The sequence below is a fragment of the Musca autumnalis genome, unplaced genomic scaffold (genome assembly GCF_047663935.1).
Source record: "Musca autumnalis isolate F117 unplaced genomic scaffold, ASM4766393v1 scaffold_1, whole genome shotgun sequence".
NCBI lineage: Eukaryota > Metazoa > Arthropoda > Insecta > Diptera > Muscidae > Musca > Musca autumnalis.
Window position 1 is genome coordinate 155,836,819 of NW_027411644.1, and position 25,732 is coordinate 155,862,550.

A 25,732-nucleotide genomic window follows, 5' to 3' on the forward strand; every position below is an offset into this window, starting at 1 on the left:
AAAGTTTACCTGAATAATGGGCAACTGTAACGGCATTCGAGAAATTAGTATGGTTTAAATATTTTTCTTCCTCAATACAAGCCATAATTAAACACAAGATTATATAGTTTCAAAAGCTAAAATGGCTACGAATAGTCAGTTTAGGTTCAGTCGTTAGAATAAATTGCTTTATAAACATAGAGAAGTTGACATAACGTGAAAAGCTTGTCGATAATGGCAGGTGTTAAGCCATATTATGATGATTTAGCCATAGAGAGATAGAATTATGAACAAGGATCCTTTTGCATTACCTGTAGTTGAATAAGAATGGAATGCATTTTAAACAAGTAAAAAAGTATCAATCGGCTTTGCCTCAGCCTATGTTACATTTGAACTTGCCGAACATAGTCCATTATGGAAGTGAATCTTATTTTGGGAGTCATATCTTTTCGCCCACTAGTCATTTCAGTGGGTCCTCGTATATCGTTTGGACCAGTGTACCAGGAAGCATGGACTTGTCCACAGAAAACATAATATCGCTTTAAACAGGATCACAACGAGCAGCATTGGTATACATTTCCGAAGGTTCTTCGAACATATCCAAAACTGCATTTAGGCACAAATGTTGAACTTTTTTGAGGAAGGTACCCTAAGGAGAGGACTGATATGGGCCATATTAGAAATTAAACTAAATTTGGATAAAACATTAAGATATATATGGTTTCCCCGTTTAAGAGGTATTTCAAATATTGGGGGGAAGTACCGGAAGCTGTGGCCCGGTATTGCTCATCTTCGAACTGAAACTAAGTTTGGACAAAGTATGATGAAGGCCAAATTTTGTACCAAATCGGTTGATCAATTCGAGAGTTAGAGTGCTCTCCAGCCACTACATAGCGAATGCAAGTTGCTTAAACAAAAATCAAAGTGATTCGAGAGCAGATCTTAAAGTGAACTTATCCGAAATTATGTGTGGGAGGTACAGGAAGGAGTGGACAAATTTAGTGCATATTCGAACCTGATCTATATCTGGTAGATATATTAGAATGTGTAAAGTATGGATCAAATCGGTCACTCACATCCAGAGTTATCGGTAGGAAGGTACCTGAAGGGGTGGATCGATATGATTTATCTTCGAAATTGAACTAAGTTTGGGCAAAATATTACGAAGGCCAAATTTTGGACCAAATCGGCGGATCCGTTTGAGAGCTATCGTGCGCTCCAGCCAGCCTGACAGACGGAAGAATATACTTATTGAGGCTAAGCGAAAAACTATTTTCTAGTTGTTAGTGCATTTATAAATAGAACACTCTACCTTAAAAATTAAGAGGTTTTTTACGATGTTTAAGATAAATTCTAAATAAAACAGCAAAACACATGTTAATAAATGTAATTTCTTATTCTTTGGTAAAATGAAAAATGTTTCACACTAGTATTAAGGAAAATGTGTATTGACAAATTTAAAAAAAAAAAATTAAAAAGTAGTAATCACTCGAATCCCACTACCAAATAGGATTGAAAATTTTTGTAATTAAGTTTAATACAAAATAAAAGGAAATCAAAAGCCACTGTTTGAAAAAGGTGTCCGATTTTTTCACTCACAAATCCCCATATATATACTCTTTTAGACTAATTAAGGCATTTGGGGTATCCGTGGTATAAAGTTCATAGCGCCCATGATTCGGCCATAACCTACAAATCGTCGTCGGGACCCGATTTGGAAAAAAAAACTAGCCAATTTCAGTTCGAAACGAACAAAAATTCGGTTGAAACAAAAATCGTGTTGACCAGTGTAATCCATCGAAATGGCTGAAATTTGATATTTCGTTTTCCTTGGGGGAATTTAACTTTCCCCTCTACATTTGTAGGTATAGATCCACGCCTTCATATTGCCCCCATAGAACGGTACCTCCCGATTTTCGGTATTTTGAAGGTTGTGACTTCAATATTCCACCAAAATGGCTATAATTTGGTATTTAGTCTTCGTTGGTGGTATAAAACTTTCCTCCAGAAATTTGTCCGTACAGGTCCACACCTTCATATAGCCCCATTTCCGACTGAAATTCGTTGGTATAGGTCCACGTTTCGATATAGCCCCCTTAGAACGGTACCTCCCGATTTTCGTAATTCTGAAGGTTGTGACTACAATATCCCACCGAAATGACTGAAACTTGTTATTTAGTCTTCAATGGGGTTATACATTTTTCCAGAAGAGTATTATCAGTATCACGTCTTCCTATATCCTACATAGAAGCGTACCTCTTGATTTTCGGTATTTTTTAGGTTTTAGCCATATTATCTTACCGATATATCGGAAATTTGGTATTTAGTCTTCTTTGAGTCTAAAAACTTTCCGCCAGAAATTTGTCGGCATAGATCGACGTTTTGATATAGCCCCCATAGAACGGTACCTTCCGAATGAAGGTTAGCCACATTGTTTTACCAAAATTGCTGAAATTTGGTATTAAGTCTTCTTCATAAATGAAAGGAACCCAATTGTTACATTTTACTTCAATACAACTTGCGGTGGAGGGTATAACAAATTCGGCCCGGACGAACTTAACGCCGTTCTTACTTGTTTTATTTTTTCAGTTTTCACTTAGCTGCATTGGTTTTAGCTGCCCAAAAATTCCTGCAATTTTTCAATGTGCAGGTAAGCAAAAACTACTGTACAAAGTAACGGTGGCACAGTCATACTCTGTGCTGTACATTCGAGTGCTGTAAATTCTAAACTCAACGTAGGCAAAAAACCAACAATTGAACATGGAAACAACATGCCAATTTACACCCGGTTCAGTTGGAAAATGTGGCTAACACTATTAAAATACCATAAATGTATCGATGCCGTTATATGGGGCCTATAGTAAAACGTCGACCTATGTATATACCTCATAAAGCCAACAAAGAATTAAGGTTATAAAACATATTTTCAAGTTTTAATTTCTAGGAATTTTTGACGGTAATAAAAAAAATATTTACACAATTCCACTACCTAGAGAATAACGAGACAAAGAGAGCTGCTCCGAAATCTGCAGCAACATTGGAGATTTCGGATGAAATCAAGAAATGAGAAACGTAATTTTTGCAGGAAAAAATACAGAAATGACATCAGAATATAGAACGAATATTCTAGCATAGAGTGCTATTATTATTACTATTCTATTATTACGTTTCTTACATTTAAATGGCTTTGGCACATCCTTCAATTGAGATGGAAACGTAACCTGATAACAGATACAAATAGCAGAAATCCGACTAAAGAGTATAAAATATCAGCAAGAGCCAATGGTGACGTAGGAGAAGTGTTTAACTACGGCGTGGTAATAAGGTCTATGTATCACCTATTCAACAGAATCTGGCTAGAGGTATGACTAACCGGTGATTTGAACCTGAGTATTTTATGACCGTGTACAAAAAAAAAATAAATGTGTACAAAAAAAGAAAGTCTGCTATAAGCTTTGTTTCGAGTGAAAATTATAATTTGTAAAACGAATGACTTTTTATTCTGTAATTGTTTAGGTACCTAATTTTCCATTGTTCTATTTAAACTTTCTTAATTTCCCAAAGATCAAGATTGAAAAACAACCTTGTTATTGAATCTATATAATTACAACTATATTATCATAATTGTAATTAGAAAAAAATGTATATGATAAAACATATGTATTATATAATCATATTGTTAATTTAACCCAGATAAAGCCACAGGTCGTTTAAACGACACAAAAAATGGTTGAGAAAATTGACGTAAAACTCTGATTTTTTGGAATATTTTTGTGGTTTTTTTTGCATTTTGTTATAGTAATGTCTGTTATCCGTCATTTCACCCCTATAAAGCTTCATTTGACCTATGCATTTCCATGCAATTGGACTAAAACCCAAGCTATTCCAAAAAATCGACTTTTTTGTAATTTTCGAGTTTTTATGAAAAATTTAAATATGCGACAACAATTTAATAATAAATGTTAGAATCATTTAGAATCAGGGATTTGTTAGGAATATAGTAAGTGTATTTTCTCAATCAAAAACCAAGGGATTAACATATAAGGATACACCTATATTACCCACCAAAGTTGTTGGCATTTTCAGAAGAAGGCCCGATTGCAGGAATACTATACGTTTTAGAGAAAAAAAGTTATTTAAAAATGCTTAAAAAGTCTAAAAAATATAATTTTCATAAACAATTATAAGTTTTCTCGCCAAAACAATTCTCGGCGCTAAGTGGGTTAAACACAAAGCGTCAATTTTTTCAAGCCATAATAAAAATAATATTTAGAAAATAACTTAACAATTGCTAATAAAGTTGAATGAATTTGTAATGATCTGTCTGTCAGGCGGCTACCAGTTAGCCAGTGTTATTCAGTCTGTCAGCCAATAAATTTCAAGTATGTTTAACTAGTTAGTGTATATATGTACATATTTATATAACTTAATTGTGTACATTGGCAACGGGCAGCAGAGACCTATGTAAACGGGTGTTCTCAATGTGTATGGTGTCTCGTACTTGTCCCCACCCATCACCTCTCCTCCAGATTACCCTTACAATAGGGACGTTGCATAGATTATATTTCGAATTTCAAGAGCCATTTCATTCATTGTCCGTTCGTTGATTTTATAAAAATGCCATTCGCTGTAGAACAGCGCAACAGTTGAATTTACGCGCGCGTACTCTCCTAACTTACTTACCTTGCCGGCAATTCGCACTAGTCATTAGTGATCTATATCAGTGTTGCACTTTAAAACTAACAGATTTTTTTAAAAATTACATCGCGTGCGCTTTTGAAACAAATCTTTAAAAAAGGATTGGAAATAGTCACATAATTAAGAACTAAGAGGAGTTGACTATCCTTGTTACACATAAAATGAGGCTATTAGGATTATTATCACTAGTGTGCTTCATAAATGGCTCCCTTAGTTTCGAATATTTCAAAGAAAAACGTAAGTTGTGACTAATCTACGTCAGTGAATTTTTTTAATAAAATAAAAGGATAAATAATATATAAACATTTGCACATACATACATAAAAAAGTGTCAATATAAGTTATTTTAACGACAGGACCACCCATGTGTACACTATTTTCCCGGAATTCTGTTCTCAGTTTTAATGAAAATATAAACCGTTAGCCATATAATCCTTATATTATTTTGGAAATATCAGTGTCTATCAATTCTTAGATCTTAATTAATAATACGTGTAAATTGTCATCCATTATACCACTTTGTTTCTAACACGAAAAGTATGCATGATCATGACATTCCTAAACCTGTGTGTTCGGATTTGACCTTAAGACATGAAACCCATGTTTCTAATTCTACTAAAGGAAACACATAAAAAGGAGAGAAATAGAAAAAAACGGATATTAATTACCAATATGAAAAACGTTTTTTTAATTATAATGTATGAAATTCTACGTCGCTGTCGAAAAATATTAATGTCATATGTTGAACACTTTTCAACAAAAAACATCAAATAACTTCCGAAGTTCGAAACAAAATCAAACTATTGTTTTTTAAATGTTTTAAATCAAATGTGATAATTGTTGAAGGTAGTTATTTAAGAAGACAACCCAGCAAAAATTGTGATTCTTTAGTCATTATTACAAAGTAATGTAAACAAAAATAATTACTTGCATTTCTTCTTACAAAGTAATGGGTACGGTGGCGTGGCAAAGTGTGTAGTGTGTTCGGATACAAATCAGAAGTTCGTGAAATAAAATTAAAACCGTTCTAAAACTGGCGAATGCAAGTTTCTTCAACAAAAATTCAAGAGCAGGTTTTAAAGTGAACTTATCCGAAATGTTGTGTGGGAGGTACCCGAAGGAGTGCACAAATGTAGTCCATATTCGAACCTAATCTATGTATGGTAGCTATATTAGGATGTGTAAAGTATGGACCAAATCGATCACTCCCTTCAAGAGTTTTAGTGCGCACAATTTTTCCGATTTTTTTTAACTTTTGTGGGGGATTTTCCTGAAGGATTGGACCGATATGGCTTATCCTCGAACTTAAACTAAGATTAGACAAAATATTACGAAGACCAAATTTTGGACCGAATCGTCAGATCCGTTCGCGAGTTATCTTGCTCCTCTCCAACCACTACACACGGTGTCATAGGAGTTTTTGTGCACCTTTCAGGCTATTTTCAAAGGAAGTGTGGACTTGCCTCTAATGAAACTTGAACCGTCGTATAGGGGGCATTGAATGGAAATTGCTACTATAAAAATCAAGCAATTCGAGAGCAGGTCCTAAACAGAACTTTTCCGAAATTTTGTGTGGGAGGTACCCACTCATCTAAGCCTTGTAGAAATTTCAGGAAGTGCAAAGTATAGACCAAATCAGTTACTCCCTTCAAGAGTTATCGTGCGCACAAATTTTTTGAAAATTTTCGAACCTTTGTGGGGGGTACCGGAAGGAGTGGACCGATATGACTTATCTTCGAACTTAATATAAGTTTGGACAAAATATTAGGAAAGCCAATTTTTGAACCGAATCTGTAGATCCGTTCGAGAGTTATCGTGCGCTCCAGCCAGCCCGACACATAGCCTGCAGTATTCAATGCCACTATCCCATTTTAAAGTTAGAGATCTCACTCCGCAGTGACCCGTTATATAGGGGTATTTTGCCATCGTTGAAAATCTGATGTTACATGGCCTGGGAGACTGAGAATGTCCTCTCCTGAAATTGGGGAGTACCGTCGTTGTATGGGAGCTACACCGGAACTTGAAATGAAAAAAAATCGAAAACTGTACTGGATTTTGATCCATTTAAAAGTGACAGAATTTTGGCCACCAAAAAAAATTCTAAATTACTGTGCGCCATATTGTAGTAATGTTTTCTATGGTGGTCAGCACATCAGTTTTATTCGGCGCTGAACCTTAAGCTTACAGTCATAGAGGCATCCTCATCGTTCCGCCGTGGAGTGAAGGTCATAACTTCATCAAAAATCATTGTTTCATTATGCACCAACTTGATTCTAAATGAAAAGTGATGATCGCACCCACGAGGGTTCGCTGAAGGTAATACTTCTCTAAAAACCATAGGTCTGTTTATATAAGAGTGCAATAATTACACTGGTCAACAAAATGAAAAAAGTTGACTGTGTCATCCGAATTTTTGGCATTTCTTAGTCAAATTGATGATCAGGAAGCAATTTTTCTCAATCAGCTCTTGTTTTTGAGGTATAGCTCAGGGCCATATTTTACGATTTTATCCAGATTCTTGGTCACTATAAACATTTTGGGTGTTTTTTAACATAAGTTTGTTAAGGAGATGTGGTGTGCTCGATCTAAACAGTTTATACTTATTCCTTAACTTTGTAAAAACTGTGAATTTTGGGTACTTTGAAGTAGAATCACGTCATCAGGACAAGGTTTGGATACCTCACATTTGTATATCAAAATGCGTGGGACGTCTACGGTTATCTTTCAGTGGAGATGAAGATGTCAAATAGGGCGTAACATCCGACATTTTGTGGAGGGACTTGATAATTCCATGACAAATTCTAGACCTGTCGTATCATAGTGTATTAGTCAAAGGATAAGAGTATAACTTATTGTGAATTTATATTCATTGTGTGTCTTTTTATTATATTTTCCAGCTTCCTATATAAAAACCTGTAAAATTTACGAACCAGAATTTACCAAATGTTCAACGGAATCCATTCAACGGTTTCTAGAGGAGGTGTTTACGGGAAAAGTGCCAGAAGTCACAGAAGTAGTTGGCAAATTCGATCCATTGCATTTAGATGAACTTAATTTCAAGCAGGACAACAATGATGCAGCCTCGTTAAGAGCAAAATTAACTGATTTGCAGATATCTGGCCTTTCGCGTTTCCAGATTACGGAGAGTAGGTAACGTATACCGATTGACAGACCCGAACTTGTATTTGTTTAATACGTTATTTTAATTACCCAGAGTAAGTAAAAAGGACTTTAGCTGGCTGACCAAGCTGGTCTTCCCCAAATTCAAAATACAGGGTCACTATAAAATGGATGGACGTGTTCTACTGCTGCCACTCAAAGGAGAAGGGCAAATGGTTATCGATATTGGTAATACATTTCTGGTGCCTCATAATTTATGATATTTTTAAATTTTCGTAACTATGTATTTTGCAGATACAATGAATGCCACAATGCGGACAAAAACACGGCTGATCGAAAAGGGCGGTTTCACCTTTTACAACATCACCGATCTAAAAGTCGAAGTTGATGCCCAGAAACTGACCAGCCAATTTGACAATCTGTTCGGTAGTAATAACGAAGAAATCAGTCGCAGCACTAATGAATCCTTCAACAAAAATTGGAGAGATTTCTATGAGGCCCTGAGACCATTGATCACAGACACCGTAAATAAGGTTATGTTCAATCTGTTGACGAAAGTGTTCCTTAAATATCCGGCAAATTTCTTTGTAGAAGATATACCCACACCACAGAAATTGTATGGCAAGGAGTAATTTAAGTTTTCTTTTGTTTCAAGTCAATAACAAATACTTAATATTATGTAATTGAATAACCTGTTTCTGTATTTAACTTCGAAAATGAAACCGAAAGAAAAACTACTACAAAATGCTTATTGTTTTATTTTGAACCCAATACACATTTCCAAGGTAATGTAGAAAAATGGGCTAAGTACTATTTATAATTAACTGTGCTTATTAAGCGAGAAGCGTACCACCTACTTTGAATCATTGTAAAGGTGATATTCTCTTCTTCCAGACAGGCTTTGATTTTGGAATGCCCCTATTAGAAGCGGAGATATTCGCTTGCATAATAAGTTAATTATACGACCATCACCAAAATCATTAGGCTTCTTCCTCTCGGGACCCCCATCAACATCCAACAATTTCGTGACGATCCGATCAAAATTGCAACCAGTAGCATGATTACAAAGTTTAGTTGGATAGACGGACAAACACACATAGCCAGATCGACTCAGCTCGTCCAGACATTCACATAGGTATATATAAGTATAGAAGATCTGCGAGCATTATTTCGATGTGTTAGAAACTTTTGGGACAAAACCAACTTATAATTCCCTCCCGACATATAAACATTTAAAAAGGTTCCGACCTTTCCTCCGCTTAAATCTACCACAAATTAAATTATATTTTGAACCTTTATAGAGGGACAGAAGGCTATGGCCTACCCAACCAATTAAATTATGATTCTTTAAATTTTGAGACACTCCAGTCCGTAGAGTTTTTTTCGGATTTCTTGGTAATTATTGACTTCTCCATGAACAAATCAGGTAGGGTATTTGAAATTTTCGTGGCCCTTATCTCGGGTCATAAATTATGTTAAACGGGATTTAAACGCAAAGAAGCGTCGAAGAAGAACTTGAAATACCGAAATACAATGTGGGCTAACTTGGCGAAATACATTAAATCCGTACGTACCGTTATAAGGCGGTATACAGGACTATGGACAATGAACAATTTGGACATTTGAACAATTTGTGGTAGAAGTAATGAATAGCCAAATTACTCGATAAAGTCGGTTGGTAGGTATAGTTTTTTCAAAGCAAAATTTAACAAGTAAAAAAGTATCAGTCGACTTTGCCGACAGAGAGATACCCTCAGCCTATGTGAATTGAAACTTTCATATACGGTCAGATCGAATGTATTTATGGTCTTTTCATTAGTTTGTGGCATTTTTTGGACATTTGAACTTGCCGACGAAAATATGGATTAGGATTAAAGTTCAAAAGTGTTGCAAAGGAGGTACTTAAAGGAATGGACCGACATAGTCCTGGCTACCGGTAAGTCATATCTTTTCGATAGATATTGCACCCACTAGTCATTTCAGTGGGTCATCGTATAACTTATCGTATGCCAGGAAGCATGGACTTGTGCACGGAAAACTTAATACCGTTGTAAGCAGGACAACAACGAACAGCATCGGCATACATTTCCAAGGGATCTTTGAACAGACCTTAAACCGCAGTTAGATACAAATGTTGAACTTGTGTGGAGAAAATATTAGGAGATTCAAAGTTTGGACCAAATTTGTTCAAGAGATATCGTGCATACCATTTAAGTGACATTTTTGAAATATTCGGTGGAAGTACCGGAAGTTGTGGACCGGTATTGCCTATCTTCGAACTGAAAGTATGACAAAATATATCTGGATGGCCAAACTTTGGACCAAATGGGTTAGTTCGAGAGTTATCGTGCTCTCCAGCCACTACATATGGTGCCATACGGGTTTTTTTACACCTTTCGGGCTGTTTTCTCAAGAAGTATGGACTTGCCCTTTTTACCGTCGTAATTGAGGCAGCGAATGCAAGTTGCTTCAAAAAATCAAAGTGATTCGAGAGCAGGTCTTAAAGTGAACTTATCCGTAATTTTATGTGATAGGTACCCGAAGGAGTGGACAAACATAGTACATATTCGAACCTGATCTATATCTGGTAGATATATTAGCATGTGTAAAGTATGGACCAAATCGGTCACTCCCTTCAAGAGTTATCGTGCGAACAATTTTTATACCCTCAGCATTTATGCTAACGAGGGTATATACACTTTCATACGGGCAAAATGTGTCTCATCGAAATAATGGTTTTAAACCCCAAGTATGTTTGGACGAAATGTGTTTCAGACAATTTGGAGTTGATTTAGCCATGTCCGTCTGTCTGGCTGGCTGGTGCGCACGATAACTCTCGAATGGAGCAACCGATTCGGTTCAAAATTTGGTTTTCGTAATATTTTGCCCAAACTTAGTTTAAGTTCGAAGATGGGTTATAACGGTCAACTCCTTCCGGTACCTCCCCCACAAAAGTTCGAAAATGTTTGGAAAATTTGTGCGCACGATAACTCTTGAAGGGAGTAACCGATATGGCCCACACTTTGTACATCGTGAAAGTTCTACCAGACTTAGATGAAGTTTAAATATGGACTCAACCGGTCCACTCCTTCGGGTACCTCCCACACAAAATTTCGGAAAAGTTCAGTTTAGGACCTGCTCTCGAAACGCTTTGATTTTTGTTGTAGCAACTTGTATTCGCTGTCCCCCATACGGCGGTACAAGTTTCATAAGGGGCAAGTCCATACTTCCTGAGAAAATAGCCTGAAAGGTGCGAAAAAACCCGTATGACACCGTGTGTAGTGGTTGGAGCTCAAGATAAATCTCGAACGGATCTGCCAATTCGGCCCAAAATTTGGCCTTCGTAATATTTTGTCCAAACATAGTTTAAGTTCGAAGATGAACCATGTCGGTCCACTCCTTCAGGTACCTCCCTCACAAAAATTAAAAAATCTTCAGAAAAAATATGCGCACGATAACTCTTGAAGGGAGTGACTGATGTAATCCATACTCTGCACATCCTAATGTATCTACCAGATATATATCAGGTTCGAATATGGACTATATTTGTGCACTCCTTTGGGTACCTCCCACACAAAATTTCGGATAAGTTCACTTTAAGACCTGCTCTCGAATCACTTTGATTTTTGTTGAAGCGATTTGCATTCGCCACCTCCATTACGACGGTAAAAGTGTTTTCAGGAGCAGGTCCATATTTCTTGGGAAAGCATCCCGAAAGGTGTAAAAAGCCCTATGTCACCATATGTGGCTCTCGAACTGTTCTACCGATTTGGTGCAACATTTGGTCTTCGTTATGGGGCAATACCGGTCCCCAACTTACGGTACTTCTCCCCAATATTTAAAAAATGTCACTAACATGTTAGGACGATATCACTTGAATGGTGCAACCAATTTGGTCCAAACTTTGGATCTTCTAATATTTTGTCAAAATTTAGTTTAACTTCTAAAATGGCCCATATCGGTCCTCCCTAAGGGTACCTCCCCCACAAAAGTTCAACATTTGTGTTAATTCCTAATCCACATTTTTGTCGGCAAGTTCAAATGTTGAAAAAGGGCCACAAAATTCTGAAGAGACGCTAAATACATTCTATCTGTCCGTAGATGAAAGTTTCAATTCACATTGGCTGAGGGTATACCTCTGTCGGCAAAGCCGACTGACACTTTTTTACTTGTTCCGAACATTTTTTTAATTTTGCGGTTTATCTTGGAATTTAAACTAAGTTTGGACAAAATAATACGAGAGCCAAATGTTGGACCAAATCGGCAATCGGCAGACAGACGGACGGACGGACATTGCAAAATCGACTCCAAATTGTCTGAAACACATTTCGTCCAAACATACTTGGGGTCTAAAACAATTATTTCGATGAGGCACATTCTGTCCGTATGAAAATGCTTATACCCTCGTTAGCATAAATGCTGAGGGTATAAAAAGTATGGACCAAATTGGTTACTTTCATCGAAAGATCCGAGACAATGATACGCACCATTTTTGCGAAAAATTTTGAACTTTTGTGCATCAATATTTTTAAACTTGGTCTAAATTTGGACAAATATTAGGAGGGCAACATTTTTGACCAAATCGGTTGATCTGTTCGAGGTTTATCGCGCGCTCCAGCCAGACAGACAGGGCTTCGTTGTCTTTTCGTCCTTTATTTCATGAAATGTTCAGCGGTCCATTTCACTTTTAATATAAGTATTCCTTTTGCGCAATTACGTGAAATTCTTGGAGTCTTCCTAATGGTATTGACCATAAATTGAAATCAGTTCTTAACATCATTGTTTGTGTTAAATTTATTTTTACTTCAATTAGAATTATTTTTTTTTCTTTTACGTACCTACATACATATGTGTGTATATTTACTCTTTGAAATTTGTCATAATGAGAACAATTAAAACAAAATATATAAAAATGGGTTTGACACAAATCGGTCACTAACAGAAAAAAATTGTAATCAGCTGGGAGCTCTGCCATACCTTTCTTATTATACCATGGTAGAAATACAAGTTTGGTAGAAATGCTTTCTTGTACAATGTTTGCACCAAACCGGTCACTCCCTCCAGCCAGATATTCGGAAACAGGACGGGACTAATTTGACTCCAAATTAGGAAGAGGTACGTCGCACTATGTCCGGAGTTCATATTAACTGTGGCCAAAAATAGAAGGAGTTACCGTTTGCTACACGTACTTATTGTTGACATACAATCTCGAGGACAAAAAACTGGGACGTTCGGTTCACGTTTTGATATAGCCCCCATAGAATCGTACCTCCCGATATTCGGTATTTTGAAAGTTTTAGTCATAAAAACCAACCGAAATGATTGAAATTTGGTGTTTAGTCTTCGGCAGAGTTATTGAAACATTCCAACAGAGAATTGTGAGTGTAAGTCCACGTTTTGATATAGCCCCCATATAACGGTACCTCCCGATTTTCGGTAATTGGAAGATTTTAGTCTCATTATCACATCGAAATTGCTGAAATTGGATATTTAGTCTTCGTTGGGGGTATAAAAGTTTACCCTTGGAATTTGTTGGTATATGTCCACGCCTTCATATAGCCCCCAAAGAACGGAACCTCCCGATTTTCGTTATTTTGAAGGCTTTAGCCTCATTTTGGTATTTAGTCTTCGTTGGGAGTATATAACTCTTCACCTAAAATCTGTCGGTGTAGGACCTCGCCTTCATATAGCCCCATTGGAAACGTAGCTACCGATTTTTGGTATTTTGAAGGTTGTGCCCTCAATATCCACCCGAAATGTCTGAAATTTTGTGTTAAGTCTTCATATTTTTTGTGGGCTTATTGAATATATCGAATCCTTGTCTTCAAAAATGAGAATTTTTCTTTAAAAACATTTTTTGACCTATTAGTGGTCACAAACGTGGTCATTTTTTTTTTTTAATTTTTATTTTTAAAAGTCTTTCGTCCAAAAGCAAGATTATTAGCTTTAATAAGCCCACAAAAATATATGATGATATGTCCATTCGTTTTCGAGCTTTAGTGGACACCGCAAAATAGGGAGTTAATGAGGGGTTCACTGAAAAAGAGAAATAACATGTTCGTCTGCAAACCTCTACAGCTGTGGCCCTTATACATTTGAAGTACTCACTTTTCACAACTCAAACAGCAAATAATATTGATATACACTTTTATACAATTTTTCCCCACTCCACTAATTTTCAAATTTGGTTCACAAAATCGATGTACTAAGTACTACAGACTTGGGTACCTGTAAAGACCATATGATCACTATTTACTTCTAAACAAAACGTGGATTTACACGTTTATTACATCCAAAGCTACTGTAAAAAATTATTTTAGAACGATAAATTAATTTAAATATTAAAATATTGGAGCATAATAAAAGTTATTAATTTTAGTAAAATAAGGACAAAAATGCATATTTCCAACAATTATCGGGTTTGAACCTTCGACATCGACAAAACTACTTGACAAATCAATACCGTAATTCAAATTCCTTCAAATTGAAATGTTTACTATCAATTCTCATCAATAAATTTGTATTCCGAAGTACTTGGTTTTCGACCGTGGCGTGGAGTATTTCTATGCGGTACATTTTCAATCGCATCAAAGCGTACAATATTGTTTCGGACAACGCGGCAATCCGGATTTTCGAGATTTTTCTACTCGATAATCCCGTGTGGGGCTTGCTAGATCCTCCATCGGGACCCTCCCATTGGCGAATTGGGGACGTTCGGTGTGTTTCTACAACATACAGGACACCGGGGAAATAAAATACCCGGAGGTGACCAAAATCTAGCCTAAGGGACGGCAGCTGGTCCCTTAGTATCACTGCCGGGCAGATGTCGAGTCGACTAATATGGTTGCTTTTGGAGAGTGAATGGCGTAGCAGAAACAGATAGATGTGCTGGGCATTAGTGAAACTTGGTGGACCGAATATGGAGAATTTGTATCTCATGATATAAAAGTTTATCACTCCGGAAATCCTGAAGGAATTCATAGAAGAGGTGTCGCAATTCTGATCAAGAACAAAATAGCTGCCAGCGTCACTGGATGGGTTCCAATATCAGATAGGGTCATGATGGTGAAAATATCTGCAAAACCAATTAATATAAACATAATACAAGTTTATGCACCCACCTCTGATAGCAATAACGACGAAATTGAACAGTTCTACAACGACTTGGAAAAATTGTTGAAAATGACAAAACCGCACGACATCACAATAATCCAAGGGGATTTTAATGCCAAAGTCGGGCAAGAAGTAACAGCTGAAGTTACAGGCAAATTCGGACTGGGAAAACGGAATGAAAGAGGAGAGAAATTGATTCAGTTTTGCCAAGAATATAAATACAAAATCACCAACACATTATTTTGTCTTCACCATAGGCGACTTTATACGTGGAAATCACCTCAGGATAATAATGGCAACATAGTAAGAAACCAAATAGACTACATTTTGATAAATAAGAGGTACTGTACGTGTGTGTCAAAATGTTCTACCTACCCTGGTGCTGATATCCCCTCAGACCATAACCTTTTAATGTGCAAGAAAAGCCGGAACCAAGAATCAATATTGAAAAACTGAATGACCCATTAACGAAACAAACGATAAAGGAACAATTAAATGCCGATCTCATTGAAATAAATGCAACAATATGTAATGTTGAAAACCTATGGAACCAAGTGAAAAAATCCATAAAAGATGTCACAAAAAATATAATTGGAACCAACATGCGCAAAAAAGAAGATCCATGGATAACGGATGAAATTCGAGCACTTTGGAAAGAAAGAAGTAAACACAAAAATGTAAACTATGAAAGATATTGGGAGATAAACCAAGAAATTAAAATCGCAACACGTGCTGCAAAAAATGAGCAAATAAATAAGCAATGTCAGGAAATTGAACGACTTAAAATACTTCATGACGACTTCAATCTCCACAAAAAATTAAAAGAGACATCTGGTATTTATCCAAAGAGATCGTCAACATTTATCTACAATGATAATAAAGTAGCAATTTATGAAACTGCAGAAAAGAAAAACTATGGGAAGAATATATTAAGCAATTATTTATCGATCACCAACGAACATCCTTATCCAACTCTGGGGATGAAATTAATTTTACAGGGACACCCATTACTGAGAATGAATTACAACTAGCTATTATGTCAATGAAAGATAAAAAGGCAATGGGTCCAGACGAAATACCTGCCGAGGTACTTAAGTTAATAGACGGAAATAACACCAAGCTTCTTTTAAAACTATTCAACAATATATATAAAACAGGACAATATCCCCAAGATTGGCTCAAATCAACATTTATCACAATACCCAAGAAAAATAATGCGAAGACCTGCAGTGACTATAGACTAATAAGTCTAATGAGCCACGCTCTTAAAATATTTTTGAAAATAATACATAGACGAATCTATCCGATCTGCGAAGCACACATGGGACAAACACAATTTGGATTCAAGGAAGGCATGGGGACACGGGAAGCGTTACTAGCTGTACAAGTATTAATACAAAATTGTCGAGAGGTACAAAAAGATGTATTTTTATGTTTCGTAGACTACGAAAAAGCGTTCGATACGGTAAATCATGATAAATTGATAGAGATCCTACTTTCAATCGGATTGGAAGACAGTGACATAAACTGCATTAAAAACCTATACTGGAAACAGATAGCAAACATTCAAATAGCTAATGAATTAACTGACGATGTTCCAATTTCAAGAGACGTAAGACAAGGCTGCATATTGTCCCCTCTTTTATTTAACATATATTCCGAGAAAATATTTGAAGAATCTGTACGTGGAAAGAATATTGGTATCCAACTAAACAACACCTTAATAAATAACATACGCTATGCCGATGACACCGTATTAGTAGCAAGCAGCATAGCTGGACTACAAAAATTAATAGACGCAGTAACACAAAATAGCGAAATACACGGATTAAAAATCAACGTTAAGAAAACAAAATATATGGTAGTAAGCAGGAATCATGCCGACAATAATACGCCACTAAAGATAAATAACGATGAAATAGAGCGAGTGACAACCTACAAATACCTCGGAATTCAAATCAACGATAAATGGGACATATCAAGAGAAATTAAATGCCGAATAGAAATGGCAAGAAGCAATTTCTTCAAACATAACAAAGTTTTACTTAGCCACGACATAAGTCTTACTACAAAAATACGATTTGTAAAATGTTACATATGGTCCGTTTTATTGTACTCTGCGGAAACATGGACTTTGAAAGCTGTAGATGAAAAAAGACTGAACTCGTTTGAAATATGGATATATCGTCGAATTTTAAAGATCCCATGGACCGAGCGCATTACAAACGACGAAGTGTTAGAACGCATGCAAGTCGAACGCCAATTAATAAAAATTATAAAAACACAAAAAACCGCATATCTTGGTCACATTATGAGGCATGAAAAATATAAGCTTCTGCAAACAATTATCCAAACAAAAATCGATGGGAGAAGACCGAGAGGGCGACGGGAAACATCATGGCTCAAAAACATTCAAGACTAGACTGGACACCATAATGAAAGAACTCTTCTAAATGCCGCCAAAACAGAAACTTATATATAAATTAATAAACTGATTTGTTAAATATACCAAATTATCATTATGTAATTGTATGATCGCTAAAACCCGAATACGGAATGGCAAATAAAGAAGAAGAATCCGGACATCATTGTTTTTCATAATTAGATAATTTTTTACATCTATATTTCATTTAAGTGCTCGGTTTAAGCAATTACAAATAAAAAAGTATTATTATACGCTAGCAGCGAGTGAATTAATCAAAGAAAATAATTTATTTTTGGTACCATTCGATAATCCGGACAATTCGAAAATTCGGACACCGCCGAAACATGTGGTCTTCAGATTATCAGGATTATACAGTATATACGAGGGACACCAGAAAACCTTCTGACCTAGCAACATGCAGTGTCGCCAGGCGTCATTTGTCATTTTTTGGAAAGTTTGAAAGTTTTTCGCCTAAGCGTACTCAATACAGTTTGACATCCGACCACCCTACAAAATATGGTTTTTGAACGCATTTACAGCATCTTCTGGCGACGAAAATCGTTGACCACGACTTTTTTCTTGAGTGTGCAGCAATCAAATGAAGTCAATGGATCCCCAGTCAGGGAAATTTTGTCCGGTCAAACAGGCGTTGGTTTGAATCGATGTGTGAGAGCTCGCATTGTCATGATACAGAAGGATTCGTCTTCTCTTGTTCGTTTTTCAAATTCCTCATGAGACTTCAGGCAAACAAATTGTAGTGTAACCCTCACACTTAACCGTCCTATAATTCTCAAGCCGTATAGTCGCCACACGGTCAGTGTTGAAAAAAAGGCGACCATTTGCTTCGAAGGTCATCTTCCATGAACAACTTTCGTTGGATTTGGCTCGCTTTCGAAGACCCAAACGGTCGATTCCTGTTTTGTTTTGGGCTCCTAAGCATAGATCCAAGATTCGTCGCCTGTGACGATCTGAAAAATGTCGCTTCAAGCACCGCGATTGTTTTTGTTCACAATTTCTTTGCACAAATCCACAAGAGATTTTTTTGAGCGATTGACCAATTTTGCTGGATCTAGCAAAAAATCAATTTTTGCGGCCAGGTGTTCATGCAATATCATGAAATCTTAGTTGGTGGACGAAATGCTCTATCGCACGGTATATAACATAGCGATCAGAATTATCCGTTCACGCACGGCTTAATTTTTTTCTGGCACAATGGCCGATTTTGGGCTGCCCTCACGACCCTTGTTTTTGCGAATGTCGGTCACGATTGAATTCGTTAAACCAGTTTTTCATAGTGGTATAGAATGGCCCTTTATCAACATACAAAGATTTAAATAAACGTCGAAAGTTGTGAAAAATTATAGGACGAAAATGTTCACAAGTAAATTCCATTTTTTTTTGTACAGTGTTTTTCCAGGTCACTGTAAACAACACAACACATGGTCGTGTGTCAAACTGTCCTGAGTACGCTTAGGCTAAAAACTGCCAAACTTTCCAAAAAAAATGTCAAATGACGCCTGGCGACACTACGTGTTGCCTAGGCCAGAAGGTTTTCTAGTGCCCCTCGTACCAACTTAAGTCCCAAGACTGAGAGTAAGCAATATGGTTAATGTTTGGATGTTTGTTCATTATAATAAATACTTGAATAATTACTCAAATCAATTATATTGGATGAATTTAACCCATATAATGACGGATTCTTTTTGCGAGAAATCATAAAATTTTATATAAAAATTTTTGGATTTTTAGTTCTTACGAATGAACTACGTATATTTAAATTTTAATTTTTTTTTTAATTTTAAAACACTTTGTGTGTTATCATTTCACCACGGTCAATAAATTCAACACTTTTTTCTAAAATGTATTTTTCAGTTATTCTAAAAGTATGCTTTAAAATGTTTATTTTTATTCACCTTTGAAATAACATACACTTAAGCCTCCTTTTGCATGACAGGAAGATTGTTCGCTTAAATAACTACTTTAAAGTAGCAGTAAAGGCGTTAAGGTTGAACTTCGAAATCTACCCAAATATACGAAATCAACACATCTTGTGAAATTTTTGTGGGAAGATCCCTTCTACCGATAGAGAACAAAATTATCATATTACTGATCTAACGGCGATAAATTATTAACTTTCAAACTAATCCTGTAGTTTGTAGCTTTAGTGTACAACCTTCAAAATACGTAAAATCTTGTGGTACCTTCATATGGGGAATATACCAAAATATGAACTAATATTGATCATTATCTCCGTGGAGCTTTTCTACCCATTGACCATTCGAAATACCATGTTACAGTCACAACAGTAGACTAATCCTTTAAAAGACTTCACATCGAGTGTAGTACCTTCCAAACTGAGAACCCGCAAAAGCTTCTCTACGGGGTCTACATTAAAATGTGATGGGTATAGAACCTCAATTATCTGTAGCCATGTTTTGTACCCATATCAAATACTAAATACCAAATTTCGCTGAGATAATGTAGCTAAACCCAAAATACCGAAAATCGGGGGTACCGTTTAATGGGGACTACATCAAAACGTGGACCCTATATCGACAAATTTCTGGAAGAAAGTTTTGTAGCTCCAATAAAAACTAACTGCGAAATTTCAGCTATTTCGGTAAGATAAATCTTCAAAATATTGAAAATCAGAAGCCCCCATACTATATCAAAACGTGAACCTGTACTGATAAATTTCTGGGGAAGTTTTGCTGCACCAAAGAAGACTAAATACCATATCTCAGCCATTTCGAGGAGACCTAACTGAGAAATTTCAGCCATTTCGATGAGATAATGGTACTAAAACCTTCAAAATATTAGCACGTGGGGGACGTTTTGTAGCCCCGAAGAAGACTAAATACCAAATTTCAGCCATTTTGGTAAGATAATGTGGGTAAAAACTTCAAAGTATCGAAAATCGGGGGCTATATCAAAATACAGAAAAATTTCCGGAAGAATGTTTTTTCCCACAAGGAAGACTAAATATCTAATTTCGGTCATTGAGATGAGGCAATACTGCTATAACCTTCAAAATATCGAAAATCGGGATGTAGCTTCCTATTGGGGGTTATATCAACACGTGGACCTATACTGACAAATTTCTGAGAGAAAGTTTCATAGCCCCAAAGAAGACTTGGTATTATTATTTCAGTCATTTCGGTGGGAAAATGTGGCTACAGCCTTCAAAATACCGAAAATCGGGAGGTACAGTTCTATGGGGGTATATCAACACGTGGACCTATACTGATAAATTTCTGTGTAAGAGTTTTGTAGCCTCAAAGAACACTTTATACCAAATTTCAGCCATTTCGGTAAGATAATGTGGCTAAAACCTTGAAAATACCTACAATCAGGAGTTACCCTTCTATGAGGTCGATATCAAAACGTGGTCCTATACCGTCAATTCTTTGCAGATACCGAAAATCGGGTGGTACCATTCTATGGGAACTATATCAAAACGTGGACCTTTACTGAAAAATTGTTGGGAGAAATTTTTGTATTCTTAAAGAAGACTTAATACCAAATTTCAGCAATTTTGGTATGTTAATGTGGCTAAAACCTTCAAAATGCCGAAAGTCGGGAGCTAATATAGCACATTTTCAATACCAGTCTTTCTTATTTAGAATACTCTAAAGCGTATTATGAGAAGCCTATCCAATTTTGTTTTCGAAGCCCATTCTTTTGCCATGTAAAATGAATTAACTAGATTAGAGTGACCCAAAAAACAAAACAAAAATTGGATTTCCTACCCCCAATTTTTTTTGTATTTGATCCAAAAACCTTATACATATATGAAATTTTGTGGTGACCGGTTAAGGTTAACCCTTACCAACATAGCGATCTTTGTTTCCATAGTAATTTGTATGGGGTCAAAGGTGCATTTTCACGAAAATACTCTAAATGCCACAATTATGGTCAAATCATTGGAACACTTGTGGCTAAAAAACGAAACTTTGAAAATCGGATCGGATTTTGATATAGCTATATAGGACCCAAAATCGGCCAAGTATGCATATTGGAGCTATATCAAAATCCGATCCGATTTTCAAAACTTTTTGGTGAAATAGTTTTTTAGCCACAATAATGAACTGGTAATGCTTTTTCAACGATTAGAACATAATTGTAGCATTTAGAAAATTTTCGTAAAAATGCTCCTTTGGTCCCATACAAATAACTATGGAACAATGATCGCAAGGATAGTACAGGTTAACCTTAACCGATCGCCATACAATTTCATATAAAAGGTTTTTGGATCCAATGGAAAAAATTTAGGGGGTAGGAGTAGTTAAAAAGAAATTTTGTTTTTTTTTTTCTTCTTGGGTCAGTCTAAAAACGCGTTTTATGTTGGATGCCAAATATCAAAGTTATTGCAAAATTCATATCGCTCATTTACTCAAAGAGTAACACATTTCAAAAAATCAAGTTTCGAGAAAACGCGTTTTAAGTTGCCGATTGAAATTTGACATCCCAACTTAAAAAGACTACTACACAAAGCAAACCCACGGCAGCGGTTTCTTACGTACCGGATTGACCCGAAACCAAATGTGTTTCGGCCAGCGGCTGCCAACCCAGCATTATATGCTGCTACAACAACAACAACTACACAAAGAATAAAATAGCTACTTGGACCATCTTTTGTGAAGAGGTAGCCAGATATCAGTGCTAAATTTCTGCGCAAGATCAAGCATGATCTGAATTGTTTTAGTGCTTCATAAACACCGAAAACTTTTTTTGTTGATTTATGCCAAACTCCTAGTAAATAACCTGTAACTCGTTGAGTTTTAGAGATATAGACATGAAAATTTGACACAAGATAAAGTAGAAGTCGTAGAAAAAAACAGAAATTGCTTACTCAGAAAACGCATTTTTTGAGTTATGCCACTCTTTGAGTAAATGAGCGATACGTTCATTATTTATGTGCTGTATAAAATAAAGTGGAACCTAATATGGCTTGGAGACTATTGCCTCAGATTATAAGACACTTATAACTAATTTGTTCTACATTTATTCGGTTATTTCAAATAAAAATTGAAATATTATACATATGTACGATATATAATTTAACATTACATTATATTGCATTATTAGTCATTGGAATAGCCAAACGAACAATACGGAAACATTAAAAATAAATGCATTCATTACATTCTTAGAGGGTTAAACTTAAAAATTATGTTAAAATTAAAAGAGAGATAGAGAGAAAATGTCAGAGTCCTTAATTGAACCAATCCCACTTTTTGTAATCAACTTCGGAGGTAAGAGCATGGACAGGTGTATGATGGGTATTACCAACACGCATAAATACCCGACGATTACCCAATGGTTGCAACTGACGATAATTGTCCACCAAAGCACCTTCTTGAACATCAGCCAATTGACGGAAACGAGAAATCTGCCAAAGAGATATTGTATTTTATGTTTGAAATTGAAAGGTCAATGACTTGTCATTATAATGTACGTTACCTGCTTTGCTGATATGGGAATGGGATCGGGATATAATACCCAAGTGATAGCTTCTGAACAGGGTGGTGTTGTTAGAGAACCTAAAACAAATCATAACATAATTAGTTTAGATAATTTGAATGAAATTACAAATGATTTATTAGTTGAAAAAAAAACTGCGAAAGGAAAAACAATGTGATAAAAGAAATAAATAAAAATGTAATTCACTTCATATCTTTAAGTTATTTTGAAAATAGTTTTTTAAGTCTAATCATCTATTTACTTATCAATCATTTCTGTCCAGAGAAATCAATCAATGAGATATTCAGAATCAGTTACTTTATTTAACTTAACATAGGCCTTGAGTAAACTTCAAAGTACAGCAGAACTTATGTGGAATATAATGAACAGAATTAGCACGTGGGACAGTATTCAACAAACAGTTCTTTTTCAGAATATGATCGAGTATTTTTGCATAAGAAATGACAAATAAAAAACTAACTAAAACTGTTCGACATTTTTTCGTAGGTACCTCATAGTTGCAACACTTTAAAAATAAACACATTTCCCCCATCCCTGATCTAGATCCAAAGATACAATAATACAATGTTTACAATAAATTACATTACATTTTAATTATTATTAACTATATCATATTGTCCATGCCCACTTGTATTTATTTGATACTATACGTGAAACACTTTGTGAAAGTGTTTTTGACAACAGCGAAAACGTTTCTACTACCAAAGATAGCAATTGATTGTTATTAACCGTCACATCGCTTTATCTGCAACAGCTAACCACTCAAATAAACTTGAAATTGATAAAAAATAGTAAATTTTTTTAAATGATTTCCACATGATTCGAAATGTTAAGTAAAGTTGCGTGTACAACTTAAACTATTCATGGATAAGTATAATCCCTGTGGTCTCCTATGCAAGTTGATTATGAAACAAGTAAAAAAGCGTTAAGTTCGGCCGGACCGAACTTCTGAACTTATATAGAATAATTAATTTTCTTTCTGTTACGAAAGTACCAATGCCCACAATTTTCAGTGAAGAAGTTTTTTCGACCACCGGAAACAGCAATTCGGTCACCTAAAATTTTCAAAATTATTGAAATCGCGCGGTACCGGGCGCCCATACCAAACCATGGACCTGTGTTAACAATTTTTTGGTGGAGAAATTTTGTGGTAGTTAGGCCAGGAATTTTAGAAAAAAAAAAAATCGTCAAAATACGTAAAATTAGTAGGTACCGATGTAAATGGGGGGCTATTATACCAAAACATGGACGTATGTTGACAATTTTAGTGGAGAAGTTTCGTGACCACTGGAAACTTCAAATATAACATTATCGCCAGTTCGGTCAAAAAATGTAGCAAATCTTTAAATACCAAAAATACAAAAATCAAAACGTGGACCTATACAGACAAATTTCTGGGAGAAAGTTTTATAGCCTCAAAGAAGACTAAGTACCAAAATGTCTGAAACCTTCAAAATACCAAAAATTGGGAGGCACCGTTCTATGGGGACCATATCAAAACGTGAACCTATAACGACATGTTTCTGGAGGAAAGTGTTGTGGCTCCAAAGAATACTGAAAACCAAATTTCAGCTATTTCGGTGAGAAAATGTGGTTAAAGTCTTCAAAATAACGAAAATCTGGAGGATCCGTTCTATGGGGGCTATATAAAAACGGGGACCTATACTGACAAATTTCTGGGATTAAGTTTTGTGGCCTCAAAGAAGACTAAATACCATATATATTATATGGAGGCTATGCAAAACGTGGACCTATACTGACAAATTTTAGCGGGAATGTTTTGCAGCCCCAAAGGAGACTAAATGCCAAAGTTCAACCATTCCGGTGGGATAACCTTAAAAAGACCCGTACCGTTCTATGGAGGCTATACAAAACGTGGACCTATACTGACAATTTTTAGGGGGAACACTTTGTAGCCCGACTGAAGACTATGTGCCAAATTTCAACCATTTCAATGGGATATTGAGGCCGCAACCTTTGAAATTCGAACAATCGGGAGGTACGGTCCTATGAGGGCTATATGAGACAGACAGACGGACAAGGTTATATCGATTTTAAATGATGGTTCTTCTTCGTTCGTTCTTCTGTTTCTGGGTCAATCTCCAGTTCTTGGAATGTGGCTACTTCGATGGGTTGTAACTACTGATCCACTGGATTAAGTTGAGTAGGTTTGGCAGGGCAGCTGGCCGCACGTTGGGCAGATGTTTTGCACAGTGTCGTCGATCCTTGCCCTATAGGAGTTTAGACGGCTGCACCATCCTGAGCGTAGTTCAGCCAAAATTACTCTGGTTTGTTGTGGCAGCTGACGCCCCTCAGCTGCGATAGATAGAGGATGTGCTCCGAGGACCTTATTCAAACGATAGTTGCTTATGGCATCTGCAACTGCGTCCGTATGAATGATATTCAAACCCGTTTGATATGCTTATTGATCTAGGGTTTCTCTCTTGTAGCGCTGGATCTCATGAAGATTCTCCCTTATCCTCCTGAATGGGCGGATTGCATGGCTTTCGATGGCGACGAAAGCATGTGATTGTGTTGGTGCTCTGGAAGAATCTTTGCCTCCTTAGGTAGGACCACTGGAGTCTTGCGGAGGCACCCTATTGCTGTTCTCAGGGCGGCATTCTGACAAGTTTGAATATTTCCCCAATGCGTCCCACTTAGATTCGTGGACCAAATTGGCGCCGCATAGCTTACCACAGACCAACCTATAGCGTTATATGTGGTCAACAAGGTTTCCTTCTGCACCCCAAGTGCTGTCGTCTAGGGACTTGAGGAACTTGTTCATACATTTCACAGATAGCAGTGGCTTGCGCGGACATGCTGTCGAATGTTACCCCTAACATTTTGGGGTAGTTTGTGGTCGAAATTCTGCTACCATCGACCATGACATTCAACTCTGTTCTCTCCTCTGTC

General features: G+C 36.3%; 2 protein-coding genes across 2 annotated transcripts in view; one reads left to right on the top strand and one right to left on the bottom strand.

The window, feature by feature from the left end:
- The first annotated feature begins 4,547 nt into the window (after window positions 1-4,547).
- Window positions 4,548-8,542, top strand: LOC141388617 (protein takeout-like). Its single transcript, XM_073958632.1, has 4 exons — window positions 4,548-4,914; window positions 7,575-7,827; window positions 7,892-8,025; window positions 8,092-8,542. The coding sequence occupies exons 1-4, from the start codon at window positions 4,839-4,841 to the stop codon at window positions 8,427-8,429; spliced, it is 801 nt and encodes a 266-aa protein (XP_073814733.1). The 5' UTR covers window positions 4,548-4,838; the 3' UTR covers window positions 8,430-8,542.
- A 13,782-nt stretch (window positions 8,543-22,324) lies between these two features.
- LOC141390912 (carbonic anhydrase 2-like) overlaps window positions 22,325-25,732 on the bottom strand; it is a 40,585-nt gene continuing 37,177 nt past the window's right edge. The window contains exons 6-7 of the mRNA XM_073963846.1: window positions 22,799-22,878; window positions 22,325-22,727 (exon numbers count right to left, since the gene is read on the bottom strand). Coding sequence (XP_073819947.1) covers window positions 22,551-22,727; window positions 22,799-22,878 — 257 coding nt within the window. The 3' untranslated portion in view covers window positions 22,325-22,550. The remainder of the gene's footprint in view (window positions 22,728-22,798; window positions 22,879-25,732) is intronic.

Excerpts from the sequence above, each read along its gene's own strand:
- LOC141388617 (XM_073958632.1), top strand. The coding sequence starts at position 4,839 with ATGAGGCTATTAGGATTATTATCACTAGTGTGCTTCATAAATGGCTCC. Across the intron at positions 4,915-7,574 it reads CGAATATTTCAAAGAAAAAC|CTTCCTATATAAAAACCTGT; the intron begins GTAAGTTGTGAC and ends TATATTTTCCAG. Across the intron at positions 7,828-7,891 it reads TTCCAGATTACGGAGAGTAG|AGTAAGTAAAAAGGACTTTA; the intron begins GTAACGTATACC and ends TTAATTACCCAG.